Here is a 24,390-nt window from a genome sequence, read left to right as displayed (position 1 = left end):
GTTCAGTGGGACAGAAGAGTTATTTAATCTTTACTGCAGTGTAACAGCTCCACATTTGGTCTTACAGCATTATTTGGTCTTCTATATCAATTATCTTCACAACATGTGATAGCCTTCAAGGGCATCTGACTCTTTTCTAAAACAAGCAAACAAAGAATAATAGTACTTGCATGCTCTCTGGCTTAATGTTTTAGTCTAAATAAAGCATATCCTTGATGCAGTGTATTTCTTTCTGAATATCTGCATGTTCAATTTTGTAAAGCTAAGTGATTGTGGTCGTCTGGTCTTGTTCCTGTATTAGACCTCTGTAATTTCTCAATCAGTGCTGGCTGTCATCAGGGTCAGAAACCTATTTATCTGTGTCTAAAGCCAAGTGTGGTGTGACAGCCTGTCAGGGCTCTTGTGCAGATGCCTTTCTCCCTGAGAGCGGATGTTTATACACATTTTGGACGTGTCCCCCTGAGAGCCCCAGGCTTTCTTCTGTGGCCAGGAGTGCTTGTTTATGGTGGCATTGCTCAAGTGCAGATCAAATGAGTTTGCTCCATGAGCAGCTATGCATTGGGATCATGCAAGGGAAGCTTGGACAGGAGAACCAGCAGAGGCTGGCAGGGGAGGCTTGTCCTTGTGGTCTTGCTCGTGTGTGACATTTGCATGGGTGTTCTTCATGTCCTTCAAACATGGCAATTTTTTTTTCCCATCAGTAACAGAAACTCACCACAGTTGTGCCCAAGATGACAGCCAAAAAGTTCTTACATTGACAACATGGCAAGTATAAATATTTGAAATGTGTTTCTTCTTTTCTCTGATTGCAGCCGATGTTTTCTGTTACACCGAGCTTAGCCACCAACGCATCAGCCACCTTCAACCCCTATCTGGGGCCTGTCTCCCCAGGCCTGGTCCCAGCGGAGATCCTGCCCACTGCCCCAATGCTGGTGACAGGGAACCCTGGTGTCCCGGTTCCTGCTGCTGCTGCTGCTGCTGCCCAAAAGCTAATGAGGACAGACAGGCTGGAGGTAGGAGCCAATATGTGTAACTTACTCTCACAAGTTGTATCATTTATTATGTCTCGTAGATATAAAATACTTTTTGTGTAAAAGAAAATAATGCAGGTTTTACTTCAGCTGATAATACTAAATCTCAGTAACAGGTAAGGATGGGAAGTGACTGAATGATTGTACGGTAAGTTAATGCTTGTGTTTCTGCTTCTGACCCTCCACTACAGAAAGAAATGGAAAAACTGAGCCTTTTTAGGAATATCCATGGCAGCAGCGAGAGCACCTCAAAACTGTGTTGATGTATGCCCAGAAGGTGTTAATGTGTGTAATGGCGGGAGTCCATGGGCATGGGTACTGAGCCCAAGGGGCAGTGTAAAGGCAAAGCTTCAGCTGCCTGGGTAAAAGATGACTTTCAGCCTCTCTCTTAAGGTTCTCTCTGGACAGATGGTGCTGGCACTCCCCTGCCGACCTCCCACACCCAGCTTATCATCCTTGCTACAGCTCTGACAAATGTTAGTGCTCTCTAGCTGGTGCTCTCCCGTGCCCTCAATCTTACTTATCTGAAAGGCCTGACAGTGTTTTCGGCACCTTATCGGGGCTGCAGCAGCATGGGTGGTGAGCCAGTGACATGCCACCAGCTGCCACGTGCTTGGGGCATGCCTGCAAGCACAGCCTGTGTGTGGGCACATACAGCCCTGGTAAGGTCCAGTGGTTAAAAGGCAGCAATGGGAGAGGCTGAGAACATGGGCTGATCCACTGTCACCCTGCTTGGTTGTTGTACATGGTGATGTGTTAGGGCATGCACTGCCTACAGGAGATCAGCTTTGATTGGCAGTGGAGAGAGATGAGTGTTGCTATGACCCATCCCTGCAGCCCCAACCTTCATATTCTGCACTCAGCCCCCACCTCAGTGGCCTGTGCTCAGCACCAGTTTTTCTGTAGCATTGGTGCAGCAGCAGGTTGCAGAGTTCCTTGCAGCATCTCTGCATGGGAAGGGTGTGAAGGCTTGGGAGTGCAGGGGTGGATGGGTTGTTCTGCTCTTGGTTATGGTCCCTGAACTCAGGGAGCATGATCGGAGGAACGAGAAGGATCTCTGTTTCACAGCGCATCTAGTTGTAATTGTAATGCTTTTCTTTCTGCCCATGTATCTGCATTAACAGGGATTAACTCCCCTTAGAAGGAAAATTAATTCCTTTTTCTTAGTTACATTTTTGACTGATGAGCTGCTGCTCAGAACGCTGCAAGTTGGGAGGAGCGTGGAGAGTCATCTGGCAGCAAGCATTTCCTGCTGCCACTGTCACTATTCTGAGACTTCACGTCACCACAGGTTCCCCTTCTGTGGGATCGCATCATTTCCCTTTTTAGAGATGTTTTCTCCAAGGAAAGCGTTCCCCAAAGCATGCTCAGGTTACAGGAGAGGCAGCCACACTTTGCTGTGAGCTGATACATGGGTGGCTGTTTGGAATCACCAAGGGATGTTTTTCCTTTGAGGACTCTATTTCACAATGGATACCTTCCAGAAGTGGATTAAAACTGAAATGCAATTAGATAAATTCATAAATAAATCATGCTCGATTTGGAAATCAGTACTGAGAGAGGATACCAGTGGCAGGAAGCCCTTTGGTTCACAATGCCATGGTTAGCTGCTGTGTTTGATTGTGCTTCCACCTCTGTAGAGGCCTTGGTGCTGGTCAGTGGTGCTGGGGAAACGTGGTCTCAAAACCTTTCTGTTGCTAAGCAAGAGCAGGACATACCTGAAGTCCCTGAATACCAGCTCTGCTTGTGGCTGGGAAAGTAGGTACATCCGTGGGAGCCCAAGAGTGAGTGCACGGCAGCACCTCTTCATGTATTGCCTCCAGGGCAGACTGTGACCAAAGTGCACAGGGAGCTAATGAAATCTGGGACTTCATATGCAGGATTTGGTCCTCTGGATGCTTGTTTTCTCTTTATATAGCTATTTAGCGAAGTGATACACTACTGAGCCAAACTCCCCTGCACAAGAGGGAGTTGTGAGAGTCTTACTCTCACAAAACACCCAGGGCACAGTCTGCAGTAAAAAATGTTTTATCGATTAGGAAAAGCCAGCAGAACCATCTGATGCCAGTAAAATTAAAAAAAAAAAAAAAAAAAAAAAAAAAAAAAAGCTGGGTGGTTTTGCTTTGAATTTCCATGGAAAAGAAGATGATAGCCTTAGAAACTCCTGAAAAAAAAAAAAAAGCAGAGACTTTGAGTGCCTCTTTTGTCACCTTTCCTGGTGAAATGGCACTGTGCAAGGACTCCTCCGAGAGCAGACTTCATTTGCTGCAGGAATTGCTGTCGTGCAGAAACGTGCTGGGTCCCTGCGTTTTGGCTGCGCTCCTGCAGGGCAGCACCCTACACCAGGGGGAGCCCGCGGCACCGCTGGGAAGGCAGCATCAGCCCTCGTGGGCTTGGCTCATGGGCAGAACGCTGTTGAGCAGGGCACTTATTTCTCAGCCATGCTCTCCAAGTGAGTAAGGTCCCAGCTCATCAGGACCCAGCAGCCTTTTCTGTGGTAGTTGCTTTTGTCTTGATGGGTTCTGCACGTAGGAGATGAATTTGTCCTTCCTAATGGGGCCCTTACCTTGGCTCTGCTCTAGCCATTGCACCATGTAGATAACTTTAGAGAAATCCGGCTTCTGCTGCCCTTTAAGCTGCTTAAGTTTTTATTTTGGCTGGGATCAGAAGCACATCACAGAATCATAGAATGAATCACATCCAGGTTGACCCACCAACTCTGCAATTCCACACCATGATGCTTTCTTCCAAAATCAGTATCTGTTGTGGGGAGAGGGTGTCTTTTCTTCTTCCTTTTTTCCTTCAGCAAATGCAGTTCAAGTAGTGAAATATGTAGGTGAGAAAATAATTTGCTACTGCTTGCCAGTATGGGTCATTTGATCTGGAGTATCCAAATTTAGTATAAAAATACCAAGTAAGTACATCATTTCTATTAACAGCAAAACATCTTAATGGACTTTATAGATTATGGAAATGCAGAACTGATTTGAGAGATTTTGCATGGTCTGGTTGTTACCTCTCAGAGAAGCCGGCATGTGTCCACCTGCTCTTTAAGTTAGGTTATTGCTGTCAGTATTGTCATTTGTTATGACACGATTAGAGAGCTTTATAAGGCTTAGCTTGCTCTCCCTGGGAATGAACTGTCCTTCAGCAAAATAACCACTGTGATGTTAGCATCTAATCTTGGAATATGATTTGTTCTGCTTAGAATTTTAAATATTTATTTTCAAGAATTATGTACTCTGGCATAAAGTAAGTTAGCACACGTGTTCTGGGATACTGAATCAGACTGTTCCGCAATCAAAGCTCTCAATACATGTACCTCAGATTTTAAGAAAAGCAGGCAGACAACACAAATCTGTCTGGCAGTGTGCCTGGTCTCCTGAATTAATATGAATATTCATAAGATAAGGTCAGTGGCTGTTACTAGCAGTAGGATTGATTTCATGTGTATTTGGACTGTGTTGCCTATACAGATAGCATGCAGATGTTTGGGTGTCCAGTGTGTTCAGCCACTCCCATAAGGAACCTGGATCTCGGGGAAATTTCATGGGTTGAGGCCTTTCCTACAGCTTTCCTCACACTCCTCTCCTGCCAGAAATATCTTGAACAAAGCATGGCTCTTTCAGTGAACTAGAAGAAAAGCAAGGATAGGGAAATGAGAAAGTAATTGCCTAAACACTTTATTTAAAACACATGTGTTTATATTTAAATGCCATCATTTTCTATTAGAAGTGTTCAAGAGTCAAAAATTACCACAACCAAGCTGCTGTTTCCTGCTTATTTCATATATACCATTTTTTCCAGAACGAAGCAGCTTGGAAGTGCCTGGAGATTTTTAGATCTTGGGTAATCAGAAAATCTGACCTAGTGGTGCCATTTGCTTAAATGTTTGCAACATATGGGATAACAATATGCCCATTTTGATAAATTCTCTTCAATGCAGAGGAGACAGGAGGGGTGACTTACCTTGGAAGTGCAGGGATCTCAGCTCTGTTGTCCGTGGCCCTCTGACCAAAGCTCTGTTCAGCTTCTGGGTGAGCAGTGCAGGACCTCTGCCATAGGTGTGGTGACACAGCGGTGGGCTCCTCACCAGTGTGGGCAGCTTAAGTCCGAGCAGGGCAGTCAGAATAAACACAAACCAGACCAAAGTCAGAACAAGTTAAGTGAATTGCAACAAATCAGTAAGATTGCGGCACTAACTCAGCATTTTTGCCAACAGGCCAGAGACCCACAGGTGCCTCTTCTGTTTATGTTTCTGAACATACTAAGTTGAAAATTATGATAGTAATTACAGGGCTGTTAATAAATAACTAAATAAAAGTTCTCCAGATCTGAAAGACCAGGCAACATGCCATACTTCTGTGCCTCTCTCTGCTCAAGCAGATGAGTGAAATATTGCTGCATGCCCATGGCAAAAAAAAAAACACCACCATTTTCAGTGATTGCTTTTAAATAAACAAGGATTGGAAACATTCTTGGTTACTGTCACAGTGGTTCAAAAGCCATTGCTGGTCACACTCATTAGAAGGACTGCCAGGATTATGGTTTGTGTCTGACTGCTGTAAACCATCGTTCAGAGATCTGCTTAGGAATACTGAGAGCAAGCCATTCATCACCTTATCTCAGCTACTGCATGACAGCTCTGTGAAAATGTGCTCTGGACAAAATTATCTCTGCCTAACTATTTCAGCTTTCTGGTCATTCTTTGGTTTTTAACTATGGTAAAATTAGCTCACACAGCAGATACCAGAAGAATTGTGATTCTGATGACTTAAAAAGGCACCACATTCTTCCCAGTCACTGAACTGGCTCATTTGGCTCTGCTGCAAATATACACCTAGAGTCTTTGTCACTGCATGGAAAAAAGCTATAAATAGGGTCACGCTGAAATGACACTGGATGAATTGATGTTTCCTGTGAAGGGGTTCACAAATGGCATTGTTCTTGTCCATTTGGGATGTTGTTTCATGATTTTTAGGTGATGGGCAGCTGGTACTTGAAGAAGCACAGCGGTTAAAAAGCAGCTAGAGCCCTAGCATGGATGGAAACCAAGTAACAACCAAATTTGGTTTGTTGCAGGGATCAAAGCCAGGTTCTTGAGGAAATACTGATGATCCAAGCTCATGGGCACCCACCTTGAAAAGGAAATTCCATCTACTAAAGTGGTTTTATTTTTACACAGACTTACTTGCTTTTGTCCCCTTCTGTTTCCTATACCCTTTGGAAAACTAAAGTGACAAATGCATTTTTGTTTGTGGTTGTGAAGAGCTGACCATGAAAGGAACGCACATCATTTTTTCAAATGCAGGGTTTGCAAGGTGTGTGAAGAGGGAGCTGCTGTTTGTCACACAGGTAATGAGAGTCGTGTCTGCTCTGCTGGTGGTGGCCGCAGGTCTTTGAGGCCTCTGTGCTGTTTCAGGCGCCCCTGGAGTCCCTGTACCAGCAGAAGGGGTACTGCAGGGGATCCCTCCAGCCGAGCAGGTTTCTTGGTGCCATTTCTGATTCCTTCAGCGTTGTTTGGCTGCTGTCACACGGCAGCTGTGTGGCAGCAGGAGCGGTGGCCGCCCTGGCTGCAGCCTCTGCTCTTTTCCACCACGGCCCAGCTTCCAGCTGATCCACAGGGCAATTGCCGGTCAGCCCAGAGGAGGCAGTCACCACCACTACGGGTTTTGGATTGCTCTCTTGTGGCACACTTCTGGATGATGGCAGGTGGTGCTGTACTGTACATCCGGTGGGTGCAGCTCGCTTCCTGGTACGGGCACAAAGCACCTGTCTGGTGGGGCTGCTCAGGGACAGCCATGCAGTCCTTCTTCCAGCACCTCTGGCCAGTCACCTTAACTATTGCATTGAGTCTTGCTAACTTGGTCACAGCCAGATCACAGCAGAGTGTGACCATGTCCAAGCACTGTGGTGCTTGGGGCGATCTCTGATAGCAAGCCACGGCACGTTTCTTCAGAAAACAGGAAAAAACTGGTGGGCAGCTAGGTGCGAGCCAAAATAGAACCTGCTTTTAATCCTGGTGGGTTTTTGTGCTCTGACATCAGAACTGGCTTTAGAGCAGTGTCTGCTGCCAGAGAGCCAAGCCCACCATCTGACCACTGCTGTGTTCTGTGGTGAGACAGGCACTCGTTCTTGCAGCACTCTCACTGATGTTCAGAAATCCTAACTCTGATTCAAGCTGTGCCTGCAACACCCATCACCCAGGTTAAGCAACTTTCTGTCCTGGTGTTGCAGGTATGTCGAGAGTATCAGCGTGGCAACTGCAACAGGGGAGAAAATGACTGCCGGTTTGCTCACCCCGCCGACAGCGCAATGATTGACACCAACGATAATACGGTCACTGTCTGCATGGATTACATCAAAGGGAGATGCTCACGGGAAAAGTGCAAATACTTCCACCCTCCTGCACACCTGCAAGCCAAGATCAAGGCTGCCCAGTACCAGGTTAATCAAGCTGCAGCTGCCCAGGCAGCAGCGACTGCAGCTGCCATGGTAAGTTTGGAAAACACCTCTGGAACTGAAGTATGTTGAGGAGAGACAATAACTGATGTGTAATAGCTGTTCTTGCTGGAGGGGGGTGCGTGTGCTCGGGGTCCTAGCCACTACTTGGTGCAATGAGCTTTCTCAGCATGTGGTGCCAGATCTGCTGTCAAGTAGTTTCAGACCGTTAAGGTGTTTCACTAATTTTGCCTGCTGATGTACAGAGTATCTATATGTACATATATGTGTGCATACATGTGTGCGTGTCTGTACGTGTGTGTGCATATATGTATATATAGTTTATTGTATGTTTGTGTGGGTAGATGTGTATCTATCTAGTTGCACGGATAGATAAACCTGTATTTCAGTTACCGTAAGTCCATGTCTGTAGAGACTTAGTTTGAAGTCAACCTTATTGTGTTAATGCTGTTCATAGCCCACTTCCCTGTCCCCTACCCGAGGACTGTCAGCAGCTCTCGCCAGGCACTAGAGCAAACCTCCTAGTCGTAGCAACCAAGTGTGGAACTGTTCAGGGACTGGTGTCCTAGTGAGGAGAGGACAGCACCCTGAGGAGGGCCCTGGAGGCACATTGTCCTGGCTGTGCTCAGCCCATGGGGGTGTGGGAAGAGGAGCACAGCAGGCGTGCTGGGGCACGGTGGCCAGGGGGAGCAGGAGCAGCGGTGCGAGGCGGTGGCCGCGGGCTCCCAGAAGGCACTCCACTGCCGGCCAGCGCGGGTGGTGACCGGTTATGGGGAGCCCCGTCTGTGCTCCTGCGTAGCCCTGAGCGCCCCGCGCCTCACCCGCCTGCCCGCGCGGGGCCGCCTGCCGGCCCCCCGTGCATGCCTAGTCTTGTTACCGTTGTACACGGCATCCGGTGATTTGTTTTTATTTGTTTTTTCTCACCTACCCAAATGCACTGCTGCCCCCATGATGCACCTCTGCTTGCTGTTTATGTTAATGCGCTTGACCCCACTGGCCATTGCCATCATGTGCTCGCTGCCTGCTAATTAAGACTCAGTCGGCTGTCAAATCACTGAAGCGACCCCTCGAGGCAACCTTTGACCTGGTACTATGACCTTTCACCTTTTAGCTTGGCATGTAGCTGTATCGTAGAGTCGAGTTTGGGGTTAATGTGTAGAAACGGAATATCCCGCTTTCCCTCCCTTACCCCTGGCCAGAGGCAAGGGGCGGCCAGGCTGGACCAGGCCCCAGAGCAGGGCTCCAGACTCCACCGCCCCTGTGCTCCACTGGCCCCCTCCCGTCCCCTTCCCTCCCCTCCCATCCCCCTGTCCGTCCGTCCGTCCATCCCGTCCCCTCCCCAAGGGTGCCATGCGGGCGGCCGTGGCGCAGGGCCAGCCACGGGCGCAGGGTGCGTTGGCATGGCTTCGCGGCGCTGTGGCGCGGAGGTGGCCTGGGGGTGCCGGCATGCGGCGCGCGCTCTGCATGCCCGGGCAGGCGCTGGGGCCCGGGGAGTGGGTAGTTGCCAGTGGCCCTGCCATCTGCTCCGGACGGTGACTATTAACATTGCTTCTATGTGTTGATCCTCATGGAGCTAGCAGTGCTGCTTCACCCTACCCCAATAGCCTCGCTCCTGACCGAAACCCTGAAGCTTTACAGTAGCATAATATTTATGCCAGTTCCCATAATGTATGGCTCCGACACATTACCTGTGCCGCTGTAATGGTAGGCTAAAGTAGTGCTCCCTTGTAAATCTTTTACCTTGCCTTTTATTTGGTAGTTAAGTCTGCTATGCTGCTTGCTTGCTCATGGATAAACATGGTGCTGCCTATTTTTTTGCCTTCTACTGATATTTCTTTTTTCCTTTCTTTCTTCCTTTTCTTCTCCCTCCTGTCCTCCTCCACCCCCCACCCTCCCCCTTTTTTTCTTCTTTTTTTTACTGGACTTTATTTTTATACCCATCCACCATTCAGGGAATTCCTCAAGCTGTACTTCCCCCATTACCAAAGAGGCCTGCGCTTGAAAAAACCAATGGTGCCACCGCAGTCTTTAACACTGGTATTTTCCAATACCAGCAAGCTCTTGCCAACATGCAGTTACAGCAGCATACAGCCTTCCTCCCACCAGGTAAGTGCTTCTCATTTGCCTTTTTCTGGGGAGGGAGAAATGTGAATTCTGGAAAAAATACACTAGGAAATAACCGTTTGTTCCTGGTGGCAAAGGCATAGAGGTATTTGTGCGTGCAGCGGACACTGGTGCTGGGGTGAGCTCTGCGGTGCCAGTGAGCCACTGGCCAAGGAGGTGCTGACTGCAGGAAGGCTGGCTTCTCTCTGCTTCTCTTGTAAGCTGGGTGGGTGTTTTCCAGTCTAACATAAAAATCAACATCATCTTCTGTCATCCCAAATCAAAATGTGAAATCTTTTGTCTTGTTCCTCTTTCCCTCAATTAACTTCTCTTCGTTACACATCTCTCAGGCTGTTGTATTTGTTTCTCTTTGCTGTAAGACCCCTTTGCCTTTGTGTGCTTAGCAACAGTTGTTCACAGTCACACACTTGGAAGTTTTGAATTTAATTACAGTGCGGTGATCATAAAAGGCACAGGCAGGCAGTCTCACAGGTAGGCTGATCATGAACCTACACAGAAAGGTTCAGGCCCCTACCACAGAAGCCCCAGGGCTAATTTTGGATTAAGCAGAGCCAAGGTGCACCTGTTCTTATTCAAGAGTGATCAAATCTACACTTGTCTCAGAAGAATTGATGCCTGTATTACTTACATAAACAAAAGTCCCTTCAGAGGGCAAGTGATGGGACTCGGAATATACGTTTTGGTTCTGCAAACAGCACTTCATGAAGAATTGTGTAACTAGTATGCCATGTGAATTTATACCTGTATTAACACAGATGAGTTAGTTTTTCACTATGAACCCACATTAAAACAGCACTATCATTCTAGGAGGTATGCAGAGGATTTCTGATAGATCTGTACTCAGAAAATCAGAAAGGGTCTGTGAGGACAGCCCTTCGTAATGCAGACTAGTTGAGGGAGAAAAGAAAATACAGCTATTCAGTCTTTACCAAGAACACCGAAATATTTTATCCTAAACATTTTTGGCATGTATGTTCCCAGGAATTCAGTATAATGCCTTTTACTATTCTTTTTTGATCTCACATACAACTCGCAGGTGTAATTTAAATGTCACAATAGTCAGTTGCTTGATGTAATAGCTTGATTTTAATAGCTTACAACCTCTGAAATCTTATTAGTTAGGCTTTTGCCTATTGCGAAGCTTGTTCAAGTCAATAGAAAGACTGATTGAGTAAGTTTTAGATCAAATCTCTACCCACATTCTAAAATTCATATAAAAACGTGTGCAATCAGAGTCCTTCCTGTAAATATTAAACATTTGTTTTGGCAAAGCATAACTGATGTAATTAGCAAGCCATTAAATTTTCCAGCTGCCATTAAATTAGTGAAGGGCTGGATCATTTCTGAAAGTACTCAAGCTGATTTGAATCACACTCTTTGAACTTAGAAGCTGTCATAATGGTTCATGTGCCTCAGAGCTCACTTGCACTACATAATTGACCACGATCTTTGACGTTGTCGCTTACACACCACCTACCTCAGCCCTTCCTCTAGCAAATCTGTACTGAAACCTACAGGAGTTTGCGCAGTGGTTCCTGATGAGTCATTTGACCTTTCTGGACCACTGAAGTTCAGTATATGTTAAACGAGAAAACCAAAGTATTTTTTAGTGTGAGCTACATTCTCTTTTTATATTTTTCAGACAGCAGCTGTTTGAGCTTCCCAGTAATAATAATAATGTGACATTTTTCAGGTTCAGACACTCAAAGTGTAATTACTCATGTGCGTTCTTACACTGCTTCAGCTGCAGTGTATGAAAACGCAGGAGGTCTGAGGGCAGGACACTTGTAGAACCTACACAGTGTCAGTGTGTCCACTGTGTAGGATCAGTATGTACCTCTGTGGAGGATCTTGGCAGGACCTTCCTCTCTGCAGGGCACTTTCCTTTCAATGTTTCACCCTTGAGAGTTTTTCACTCATGGTCCAGACAAACCCATATACTTCTTCAGAATTGTAAGGCAGAATTCTGGCTGCCTGTATGCAAGGGCATGCGAATGCAAATAAAAGGATCATGTGTGCCAGCCAGGGGTTAGACATAGCACTCCAGCACACTTTAAATGATTATATGCTCTTAGATACTCATCTCACTGCTCTTGAATAAAGCTCTCTCTTTACATGGCTCCCCTCTTGAGGTCTCCCAGAAACCTTGACTGCTGGAAGTTGTCCCCAGACTGAGAGGGAAGTCTGAAAGGCATTGCAAGAAAGAACAGGGGACACTTGTGGTGTTGGCTAGTTGAAATAAGTGGAGGTAGTCTGCCAAGTGAGGAGGCTTGGCATGACTTAGTAGATGTTCACAGCTGGTTTTGGTACTTTGGACCTGACTGCTGACTCCTGACACCTTGGCAGATGTGTGGGCAAATGTTTTGCTGTGGGGCTGTGAACTTGCAGAGCACCCATTATTTGGCATTCACTACTTCCACACATTTGTCCTGCAGTAACCGTGAGCTGGCTGGGGGTATGTTTATAAGTGCTGATAGAGAGCTCCTGTGGGCATGTTTATATGTGCTGACAGAGAGCTCCTGTGGGCAACAAGATAAAATTCTTGCCCTGGTGCTTCTTACCATCCTGTGCCTCAGCTCACTGTCTCCTCAGTTGTGTATATACAGCTGTTCTCAGCCTGTGTATGTCAACTGGGCAGCCAGGCAGTCTTTGAGAAGCATAATCCTCCAGAAGAAGGGGGTCAGTTTTACAGTTTACAGGAGCTGTTGTCACGGTGCACCTGCAAGGGGCAGAATTGTATCAGGGCAGCTGAACTGTGGAGCCAGCCTGGAAGGGCTTCAGCCACCTCTGCCGTTAAGATAACGCATTGCACTTTCATGTAGTTGCTCCAGCCTCAACACCAGAGAACTTACTCATGGGTGGGACTCAGTGCACATTTTCTTAAAGTGGTGTTTGTGTGAGCACCTTCATCGATGAGGCTTCTGGGTCTGTGTAAAACCACTGCTCTCCTCCAAGATGTTAGGGAGGGAAAAATAAGGCACAGCTGTTTACCTTGACAGGAGTGCTTATGCTTTCTATGGTGGTATTTCTAATTAGAATTTAATATATTGGATTGAAAAAATAGACTGAGGGGAATAATAGGAGGAAGTAAAGCTCCAGCAAACATAGAATATTTATAAAAATAGCTTTATGCCACTGTAGAAATAGTCCGGTTGTGAAGTTATGATCAGTTAACTGAGAACATCCTTGAATTAAAATTCTGCCTTGTGCTGAAAAACTAGGGAACATTCGAAACTGCACATTTATTATTCATGTGTTCTCATTAGTCAGTCAAAGCTTCTGAAGTCAAAATGAATATTAAGGTCATAGCAAAAATTATTTTTATTTCAGGTAAGAGGGTCATACAGCATTATGTCTTCATATTTGCAAGTTATTGCACCCTAGCTAGTATTTTCATTTCTGCCTGTGTTCATTTGCTTCAGTTCCCTTTCAAAACTGTGTGCACTGGTTATAATGTTAATGATGACAACTCAAACTAGAATTTCTATCTGAAAAGCTTTACAGTGATATTTCGGAGCCATTATTAATATCTAACTTGTCTTTAATGTGTAGACATAATAATGCATGGAATTATGTAGTATTCCACGTCTAAAAAGTATGTACAACGTTATAAATAGGGCACTTCAGCACAGAGACAGAACTGAAGGGTTCTTCTCTGTAACCTTATTAACACCATAGAGATGTCATAATAGGGACTGAGAAAGCAGTTTTACATACTGTTCATACTTTATAAACAAATTTTGCTTCATTTTTTAATCTTGCAAGTGATTCCATTGACTTCAGCCATGATTTGTGCATGGGGAAGTCAAAAAAGCTACCTTTCTTTTACTCTTTCTTCATTAATATTTTCAGTATCTTCCATGAAGGAGAGATAGAAGAGTAATTAGGAAAAAGTAATTAGGAAACATGCTTTTTTCTTTGTGGCCTTACATATACAGTGATGACAGTGAATAACCTTGTCCCAAGCAGTAACTATACTGACTGACTTTTTCCCTGCTTAGTTAAATGCTCCTGAGATTGTGCAAGCCACTAAAATGTTTGGCACCAGCTAAACGACTTCCTGTCCCCCATTTATGTCATGTAATGGAAGCAGCATTGCCGTGGCTCCCATTGGCAGTCTTCTAGAATTTGTTTCCATTTCCACTGCAGTCTGTGGGATTTTAGATTTTATTTCAGCTTCTGCTGTGTCAGGCATAATTAGTAGTGTTAATAAATGTTATTATTAAATAAAAAGTGAATTGGATAGTAAAAATTTATATCCTGAAATATCAGTATATATTTTTCTATCATATTGGAAGCAAAAATATAAGGTTCTGAGTTCAGTCTGGTGGAAGGCATTTTGCTGTTTAAAGTAAACAGAATTACCAACTTAGCGACAGATAAAAAAATGATACCATAATGTTTCTAAAACCACCATACTGCTGTTGGCTCTGGTTGCAGGGCAGAAATCACCAGGTGCTGCCCCTTGAGTTATTTTTGTGTAGCCTAGGGGAGTTGCAGGTTGTGAGCCTAGACACCAGCAGCTTAAAATACCTCCCATAATCATAGAATCATAGAATAGTTAGGGTTGAAAAGGACGTTAAGATTATTTGCTTCCAATAATGTAGGAACAAATGCTGAATAAGTGTCTTAGGTGCTGCCCTGAGATGCACAGGAGACATTAGCTATTCTGTCGCTCCTCTGAGCTGTGTATTAAGCACATAGATGCAGAGGACAGCCAGCATCATTTCCACTGCACCAGCAGCTCACAGGGGTCATACAGATACAACCAAGGCACTGCTAAGACCAAAAGAGGTTTAAAATAAAGCTAAAGAAACTTTTCCTTGCCATGCTAATCCTCCATGGTACTACAAAGGCAACCACAATAAACCAGCACACAGTTCAAGGAGCTCCTTCTCCTTCACTGAAGACTAGTTGGAATGGATCACTGTGCTATTGTATGGTTTGATTGTGCTGACAGTTACATGCCACTGTTCCCATAATAACAATTTTTCTTCTTTGTTCAAATGAAATTTCTAATTACACGTGTGATGGGTTGTTTTAATTCTTTTCCCTTTCCAAATCCACCTTCCTTCAATGCATGATGGGCAGGCTCAATATTGTGCATGACACCCGCTACAAGTGTTGGTAGGTGCCAGCTTTGTTTCTTGATTATCTTAAACCTGTGGTGCAGCTCACAGACCCTCAAAATCCACTGCTAGATTTTAACTTATAGCTCTCGTGCCGGTCCACCTCCCTTAGCCTCCTGCCCTAACACCTGTCAATTAAATGCAGTTGTTTTGATTTAATTGACATGGACACATAGATGTTGTTAATGTTGTAGAGCAGTTTTTTGAATTGCACATTGTTCTTTGGTGGATTTTGATTGGACTATGAGTTCCAGTGTTTAGAAACTATCTTGTGTTATATAAAGATTGTATCTTACTATAGCCACATACTGTCCTTCAACAAGATTAATTTTTGTTTGCAGTAAATTCTTGGGTTGAATTTTTTAAAGACAAAAATTTGTAAATATAAGGGCATAAGAATTCTTCTGTTGATTTTTGTATTGAAATAGTTAATCTTGTTTATATTGATTTTCTTGATTTGATGGTAACAAGCATTTTCCCCTTTTTTTCTCTTTCATTTCCCACCCCTCTTTGTCCCTGGAATGTTGTCCTGCTTTGCACTGTGATTGCATGTCACACGCTGGCAATGATGTCTCGGGCTTTTTGCTGTGATAAATACCATGCTCAATTCTCCTACCACATGTCGCTCTGGTTCCCATACTGCTACACTCTTCTGTATGTTTGCTTATATGATTTTCCTTCCGAAAGTTCCCATGGTGCACGGTGCTACGCCAGCCACTGTGTCTGCAGCAACAACATCTGCCACAAGTGTTCCCTTCGCTGCAACAGCCACAGCCAACCAGGTTTGCTAATTTACAGCTTTTCCTTACAGACAACTTGAAATTTTTGCTTTTAATGAGCATGGGGGTTTTGATTTTACCTCTTGTTGGCCTACACATTCTCTCTAAGATCTGCAGCACAGCTTAATAAGCCTTTATCCATGCTCAAAAGGTGCTGCAGTTCCATTTCTGATGCTAAAAATAATTGATAATAGGGTTTCTGACTCAGTCTTAACATTTATGGGCCATGCTGCTTATTTCTGCTCTCAGAGATGTAAAGAGAAAGGGACGATACATGGAACCCATTATTTATTTCTATTTCTGTGAAGCTGACAGTTCTTTTTAGTACAGAACTCCAGTGAAAGCCAGTAAAACCTCTGTGCAGAGGGGTTGCAGGATCACACTTTTAACCATCTGAATTTAGCAGTCTGAACGTGTTCTGACTCTCCTCTTCCAAGAACCAAACAAAACGTTTGATCAAGGGCCACACAGAAACTTCTTTTAAACCTTTGTTTCAGCTTGCAGTTCTGCTTGGAAATGGCAGACTTCAGAAAATGTCCATTAAAGCCTGGTTTTATTTCTAAATAGTTACCCCAGTTGTTGCCATGTTTGGATGTATTTCAGGAATAAACGAATAAGGTTTTATTAAATAAGTGATTAAAAGTCCTCCCAGAAAAGCCAGAAGAGTTGCTCCAAAGATGAGCTGCAGGGCCAGAGGAGCTGCAGTCCCCACATGCACCATCTGGAGCTGCGCCTGGGAACAGAATGTGGCCTGTTGTTTTTCTCTGGCTGGGTTGTCAAAAATGCAGATTTCTGTAGTACATCTGGCTGAAACTGCAACACTAAAAGCTTTTTAAAGACCCTCTAGTTTCTCTTACAAAAACAAATCTTTTTTTTTTTTTTTTAGATTTACTAGGGAATTAGAATTGCTGATATTGTGAAGCCATCAGTTCTGGTCTAATATATAGGTATTACTCTACTCAGTGGAAATCACTTTTAGAAAAGGGAACTAAATGTTTTCTTCAGCATTTTGAAGGCATGTTTCTGTATGTGTAATTCTGGAGATAAATGTCAGTTTTTAAGGCAGGCTTACTTGACATATTCAGCTTCCAAAGTCATTAGCGCTAACTCCTTAAACAATTCCAAATCCTATGGGGATGCTGTTGGGTGTGCATCACAGCTGGACATTGGGCAGCAGTGCATGTGCACATGCCCCTCTGTGCTTGGAGTAGATAACACCAGCAGCCCTGGCCTAACTGCAGCACACCGAGCGCTGCGCTGCCGCTGAGGGTGCTGCATGCTGCAGGCTCTCACAGGATTAAGCCCAGAATCTTTGGCTTCAAGCCTCTCCACCTTTGCCTGTTGAGCACTCCCAGTTTGTACGATGCCCAGCTGTACATTCTTTGGTAACCTGTCTGCTTACTGATCTCTCAGTAGTTTATTAAGCCATACAGTTAATTTAAGTGTGTCTCTGTATCTTTTGTAAGTCCAGGGAGTTGTAAGAACAAGCCAAGACACAGGAAAACATCATTATTTTTCTAATCATCTCTGTCTAAATAGCCATGCATTTTCCCAAATAAATTACAGGGCAACTTTCTGTTGTGAAATCAGATCATTTCATGCATATCCTCCCTGGAGCCTCATAACATACTTAGTACAGTACTGCAGCCAAACCTCAATATATACATATATAACAAATATATGTATATACTCTGTGAGCAATGCTGAAGTTATTTAATGCCACACGATGCAATGTGCATGCATGCCAAAAGTCTTAAGATCTGGCCCTTCATCTTCATTGACTGGTGTTGAAGGTCCTTGGTATGTTTCAGCAGCCCTATCCCTGATGCTTCTACACAGTTGGGTGCAAGAGCCTGTCCTGCAGCAGTAGAAAAAAATGGTATGAGAAGCTTCATTATGTTTGAAGCACATTTCTGTTTGAGGTGGCAATGTTGTAGAGTTGTGTGGAGCTGCTAGGGGAGGAGAGGGCACAAGGGGTGGAAAAACCAACACCAAGACCTGTAAATTAGTTAAGAAGAAACCTCCCCATTCACTTTCTCGTGCAGATTAACAGGTCTCCCTCAGTATCCATCAGGAAAGTCTTTTCAAGTGCAACAGCCATTTGTGATTGTACAAATCAATTTTGTGCCAATGCCCCAACATGTTTCCCTGTGCATGGGTGCATCTATTGCTCCCTTCAGCCAGATGTGGTCCTGTCTGTACTACAGGGTTCCTCATGGTTCCTCCAGCACCTGCACATCTTAGTGCTGGCCCTTCTCAAGGACCTGGCCCCAAGGGCTTGCTCTTGACTCCCACCATGGGGCTGCACAGATGGGACATAAGGCTCTTGTGTAGAACAGAAGTTTGTACTGCTGGTAATCTACTCTGATTTTAATACTTTTTTTATGGGAAACTGAGTTGAGGGGGCACTTCAGGAGAGCCACGTCCTGAACTCTTGCTTATGCAGACGAACATTTTGAGAATTGTTTCACTGCTTTGGGGAGTCTCAGCTTTTCAGCTGACCCAACGTGATGCCCATGGTGGCAGTGGGCAGCTTTTCTTGACAGCAGATTTTCACCAGCCGTGACAATCAAGCTCAGGGCATCTTAGGTTTGGCATTCAACAACCAAGACACTGAAAGCAGTGAACACTTCACAAAATCAGACTGAAACAAGGCCACTGGAGAATTTGTCATTTTAAATGATACACTGAAAGCACAGAATTTTGTGTAGGCCAACAAAAAGGGCTATTTTCAATTACTGCGCTGCATGACTTTTGTAGATTTTAACTTCTCTTGTTTTCTAAACAACCAATAATACTTATATTTGTCAATTAGTACTTAACACTATGTTTTCCAGTTTTAAGTTGCTATCGTAGCACTTCAGTTGACTTTAACTTCTAGTTGAAATATAAAATCTGCCAACTCATGGCCAATCCTCACTTTTCCAAACTTACATTCTATAGCAAAATGCTGTGTCTCTGGGTTGGCTCATTGCACATGTTATTCACTGTTTAAATTTTTTACCTATAGATACCCATAATATCTGCCGAACATCTGACTAGCCACAAGTATGTTACACAGATGTAGACATTTTGTCATCAAACAGTAAGTTCCCAAAGTGTTTTTTCTTGCATTTATCTTATTTTCATGTGTGCATAATTTGTCTTTTTCAGGGACAGGATGTTTTATTTTCTTTCTAAGAAAACTAGTAAGATATGGGAAGGAGTCTCTGAACTCCACTGGCATGCCATTCTTCTCTGAGTAGTGAGCCCATAGTTAGCAGTGACCACATTAGCTAGTGCATTGGACCAAATGTCAGTACTAGTTTGTACATGGAGCAAAATCAGAGTCTAAAATTAGAGGTTGACATTTTGTTTATGAAGGATGATGGCTCCAGCCCTAATGTGAGCCAAGGGCCAGGTCTTGGGGGGAGGTGGATATGTTAAGCTGTCTTTAGAAAGAACAAATTTTAAATCTCCAGATTTGGAAAGCCGGCATCTCTGCAAACACAGGTGTAGCTGTCTGTCTAGCTGACACCTGATTTCTCACAAGTGCAGGTTGTCAGGTGACAACAATATGTTATGTACAGTATTTTCCTGGCATGGGTGGTATGGTGAAGAGAGGTCCCACAGCACAGGTGCAGCTCACACCTGCATTATGTCAGTGTGAATGGCAATTGGAGATAGTCTAGGTCAGCTTTGTATACTGCAATCTTCATTCTGAATGGCTTGAAATCTAGGTTTGTGTGCCTAAGCTTGAGAGACTTTTTTCTCCCCTGTATCTTCTTGTGAGTAAACTGTAGATTCCAGTCTGTTACTAAATTGCCTGTTGTCATTAAGACCACCTGCAGCACATCAGCTCCCCGAGGATAGCTTGTCATTTGTACTGCCTTTCTCTCCCTTGCACTCCATTTCTGCTGCAGTTTTTATTGAATGGCTCAGCAATAACGGATTTATTATGTAGGGTGAGGATTAACTGATTTGCCACAGTGGGTTTATAATAATAGATATTCTTTCAGGTGAACAAAGCCCTTGTTAAACTGCTTGAGTGACTCAGGTGGGATGCCACTTATCTGCAGCGTAAATGTGCTACCAAGCTTCCCCCTGCAGTCAGCTGGGACTGGGGGTGTGCCCATTGTAGAGACCACTCTTTAGAGGCATCCCTCATGCGATAGGCAACAGAGACTAGAGAAAGCTCTACACTAGTGCAGTTAGGTGTGAAAAATTACCTTGGGAACACAGAGCCCAGATTCCTGAGGGTATTTAGGTGCCTCTCAAATATTGGCTTTACAGGGGCAGCAGCAGCAGAGGGAAGAGAGAGGGCCTGGGGCAGCTGGCAGCGTTGACGCAGTGCTGGATGGTGAGCTGCCTCCCAGGGTCTGGGCTGTGGGGCCGGGAAGCCGTCCCCAAGTTCTGATTCCACAGCTGGGGCTTGAGAACAGCAAGAGGCCAGCATCTTGTGCACTTTTACCCCTGCAGAATTCAGGTGTGATGGGAAGCTGTGCTGCAAGAACACCTACTAAAGAGAGGGACATCCCACAAGGGGCATGTGCAAGCTTCCTCATGCTGGGTGGCATATTTCCTTGCTGCACGTGTAAAGTTGGGGCTGATATGGTGCTAACAAAAAGTTATGACTGTGTTGAAAATGCTCTATCTTCTTTTATTTCTAGATCATAACTAAAGAGAAAAGGACAGTGTGTTTGGGTGGGGAAGAGGACAAGCTCATTAGCCATAATGTATATACTGTCAAGCAACACGCGGAAACGCCCTCAGCAGTAAGACATCCACACATTGCATGTTAACGAGATGAAACAAGAACTTGGAAATCCACTGCACACTGTTGCCTATATACTTTGTACATTGAATTGGTATTTGTGCTGAGGTGATCTTATTGTCTAAAACCTACAACATTGTCTATCTTTTCTAGAACAGAAGTATGCATATGTGTTTGAATATGCATATGTAGTCTATTTCCTACATAACCATGTATGTCACCTTGAAAAGACAGACGATGATGTAAACATGAATCTATTATGTATTGGTACGTCTGTAGACCAAGATATAATTTTTTAAAGTAAGTTTATTTCTTTCAAGGTTTACAAATAACAAAGGTGCACCTTGTATTTAAAATTGCCATTATAGACGAGAGCGTGCATGCACAGTAATTTTTGTTTAAGAGTAATATTTTTAATGTAATAGATTGTAAGAAGTGGTAAGAGAGGTATCTGACAGAGATGAATGTGCCAAGCAAAACCACAACTGTGTATATTTTAAAGCACATCAATGGCTTTAAGTACCACGTTGTTAAGGATTCTCATGAAGTGCCATAGACTGTACATCCGATTAGAGTATTATTTCTGCAGTGTTATTTTCAGAACCACATTTTCACTTACTTTGTTAGTACTAATCGGTCAAAGGGCACCATTCTGTTCAAACCAAAGCTGTCTCAGAAATGGCCAACTATTCCTTACCGTAACAGTAGACAGCACAAGAAAGATACTCTAGCCGTACAAATTAACCCATACTGGACATATATATTAACTCTTTTAAGGCATTGTAGTGTAATATTTATGCATATTTTACTGTATAACATGATATACGAAAGGGAAAAGCCATTTCTGAGACACAGTAACAAATGTTTGAGGAACTTCTTTTGCTTCTATTTATAGCCTCTGTCAAAAGTCAAAAGGACTATAAATGTTTTGCAGAGATGGGTTTCACTTTTACTTCATCAAAGTCACGCTCTACATGGTGACTCTAAACAAAGACACAAAAAGCACTGACATCAGATGCATGACAAACCAAAATATGAAAAAATGGAGATGTTAATTAGTGTAGAAATTGGGTGGGTTAAATACTTGGGTGAGTTTTATATGTGATTTTTTTTGTTCAGATTAACTGCTTATAGCCTTAGAAAGCCTTTACAAAATAAAAACAAAAAAAAAAATAGATGTGCATTCAAGTTTTAAGAACGGATTCATCCAAAGGAATTCCTTTTTGTGGTTTGGATGTTGCAGCTAGTAAAGGATATTTTTGCTCTGTTCAGCAAAGTGCTGAAGTGGGGGCCAGGTCACTGGTAGCGTAGCGTGGAGTGGAAGAAGCGTGAGTTCAGTTGTAGAACTCTCCATACTTCCAAGTTTACTGCAAGTTTTTATGCTTGAGAGAGATGCTTTATAGTATAAGAATGATGTGTTGATTTTACTGATTGTACTGTACATCTATTAAAGCCTTAGATTATTACATTACGGGTTAAAACCCATACCAATGTAATTTCAATCGTGTTAAGAAAGTATAGGTGACTTCACATGTTATTGTAGTTACTTAACATTATAGAATATTACTTTTTTTTTTCTTGTTAAAAGTGTAGGTTTTATTTCTTACATTTATTAGATTGTTTTCATTTTCTATTACCAGTTGAATACCATTTCAGTTTATAGAATTTTGTTTTATTAGAGTTTACTGATGACTTTTTCAAAATACAAAAAAAAAGGTAGTTTTCTTCATAACATACTCAGTTTTGAATTTACATGTAGTGTCATATGAGTATTCGTATTTGTTAACTAAATGATTTATATTTTACTGATTTAATATTACAATGTAAGAATGTCAGTCATTGTTAGTTCTTGTCTAGTTTTCATTAAAAGAACAAAGATCTTTTATATGGATATCTTATAATTATATAATCATTGCTAAGTAAGAAGTTAAGTTGTTGCTATGGCAACAATCCTGGCAGACAATTGAGTAATATTTTGATGATTTATTTTGTTTGTAATTAGTTATTATGAGAAAATCTAGTTCCTAGATATTAGAATAAAATTTATTTTCTACTGTATCCATTTCAAATGTTAAAATATTGTTTAAATATTTTTTGAAATCCCTGAATATCAGGCCTTGTTATAAATAAGCTGCATAATCAATAGATCAAGGGACTTTTTGTTGATAATCCAAATACTCAAAGTTTACGTAACAAGAATTATCGTGTGTGTGTGCAAACTCTTGAGGGTTGATTATGCTGCAGTTTAGCATGTGGGAACGTATAGAGAGAAGGTTGACTTTTTGCACTTCTGTATATAGTCAAAAAAGAGAGAAACCTGTATAATAGTAAGATCTTATTTTGAATAAAAATGTCTATAATTACAAGGAGTTTTGTTAAGGCTAATAAAATGACAGGCTGAACAAAATTGCTTGCAAAAGTGGCACAGAGTTAGCACTCCATACCCCTTCAAAAAAGTTGCTTTGCTTTATGTGGACAGCTTGTAGTTTGCCAGGATTTTTTCAGCTGGAAAGATACGCCATCCTTCCAAGACCTCATGACTGACAAAAGCTCCACTGGTTCAAATCTGCCTGAAAACCATTCAGAAAAAAAAAAAAAGCAAAAAAGAAAAAAAAAAAAAGAAAAAAAAGCAGGTACTTCAAACCATCAAGGTGAAATCATGGATCAAATATTCCGTACATTATTCAAAAACTACTGCATGTTTAAAGTATCAAAAAGTATATTAAAGATATATGCTATTCAGACCAGTTTCTGACAATTTCAGTGGTTTATTGTTCACAAAAAAAATTCTTAAAAACAAATACTGACTTTCACAAAAGAGTTGAATCATGAACAGGCAAACCAAACAGCACACCGTAGCTGTAGTTGTTATGTGATTATTTTTATTGCTGTAGTGGTCCTGTTCTTTTAGCAGGTGAAAAAAAACCCTGGGAAATTGTACCATTTTAATGGAAAGCATTCAAGAAACCTTGTCATTACACGAATGCCAAAGCTGGAAAGACAAAGCGATTGGGCCATTGCCATACCTGATCTCTCCAGTACTCACACTGAATAATTGGTGAAGTTGCACTTACTTGCAACCCCGCAACTTTCATCTGCTGAAAGGACAGATGTGCTTGGTTTTACTATTATGTAATCACAGACTTACTTTTTGCTTGTAGTTGCTCCAAATTATGTACTCTGTCCTGGGCTGCAATTTGTTTTTATGCTTATTTTATTATTACTGCTATAGATGACCTTGCTGTATGGAAAAAAAATAAAGTGAAATTGCCCTAATAAGAGGTCTCTTTCTTAATTACATTTTTCTATATCAGGCTAAAAATTACACTGCTTCCTTTGCACACATTTTCAGTTTTATCTGTGCATTTGTTCGACTGAAGGGATATCATTTATTTGGAGGAAAAAGATGCTGGTATTGGTTTTTTTTACAGCGCATCCTATGTTAAAGATACAGTAGATCTATGAAGAATACTAAGGAAGTGTGAAGTTATTGTTAAATCCAGAAGATAAATACAGAGTACCAGGATACCATAGATCTAGATTGAGCTTTTATTACCCTCTTGTGGCAGTACTTTCAAGATGCAGGTAAAGGAGATGGGCCCTCAGCAGCTGCCCCCAGTTTTGGTACCTGCAGCAAGGCAGTGAATGGCATTAGAGGGAGCCCCATTTCCACATTTTACTCTTCCCTGATCAGTGTCCCACCGATCACTGGTAATCAAAATTATTGACCAAAAATATCACAGGCTTAATTTGGAAAATGAAACTGTTAGAACAGTTGGTTTCCAAGAGGATTGCAGGTGTCTCCTGTGCTCATCGGCACAGCCTGAGAGACCTCAGAATTCAGGCTGGTTTTGTCCACTTCTCAGCTCAGCACACCCAGACACCTCATTCCTGTCAGCAGAGCCCCTGGCTTATTGGTACTGTGTTTGCATTCATGCTTGCAGTGACCCCAGCAGTTAAATCTATCATTGCATTTAGCTGCCAAGTGAAAAATACTGTGTCAAGCAGCGCCAGCACTCTAAATTAGCAAAAATAACGTGACTTGATTCTCTCTATCTGATGAAGGCAACCACGGAGGTTCTTGCTGTTGATCTGGCAGCTGCTGTTGGTCA

General features: G+C 42.9%; 1 protein-coding gene across 12 annotated transcripts in view; it reads left to right on the top strand.

Moving 5' to 3' along the window:
- The window catches only part of MBNL1 (muscleblind like splicing regulator 1), a 103,969-nt gene extending 80,396 nt beyond the window's left edge, over positions 1–23,573 (top strand). For 7 of the 12 annotated variants that reach the window (XM_057421883.1, XM_057421881.1, XM_057421872.1 and 4 more), the window contains 8 exons: positions 813–1,013; positions 7,269–7,526; positions 8,527–8,580; positions 9,446–9,599; positions 14,709–14,744; positions 15,434–15,528; positions 18,536–18,610; positions 20,175–23,573. In XM_057421883.1, the coding sequence (XP_057277866.1) occupies positions 813–1,013; positions 7,269–7,526; positions 8,527–8,580; positions 9,446–9,599; positions 14,709–14,744; positions 15,434–15,528; positions 18,536–18,592 (855 nt within the window). In that variant the 3' untranslated portion in view covers positions 18,593–18,610; positions 20,175–23,573. The remainder of the gene's footprint in view (positions 1–812; positions 1,014–7,268; positions 7,527–8,526; positions 8,581–9,445; positions 9,600–14,708; positions 14,745–15,433; positions 15,529–18,535; positions 18,611–20,174) is intronic. The other 5 variants (XM_057421876.1, XM_057421875.1, XM_057421878.1 and 2 more) reach the window with 5 other exon arrangements.
- Positions 23,574–24,390: the final 817 nt, after the last annotated feature.

This window comes from Pezoporus wallicus, unplaced genomic scaffold (genome assembly GCF_028554395.1).
Source record: "Pezoporus wallicus isolate ANWC-B61680 ecotype Strahan unplaced genomic scaffold, APGP_CSIRO_Pwel_v1 scaffold_7402, whole genome shotgun sequence".
Classification (NCBI taxonomy): Eukaryota; Metazoa; Chordata; class Aves; order Psittaciformes; family Psittacidae; genus Pezoporus; species Pezoporus wallicus.
Note: the sequence above shows the minus strand (reverse complement) of the source record. Positions and strands in the feature narration are given on the sequence as shown.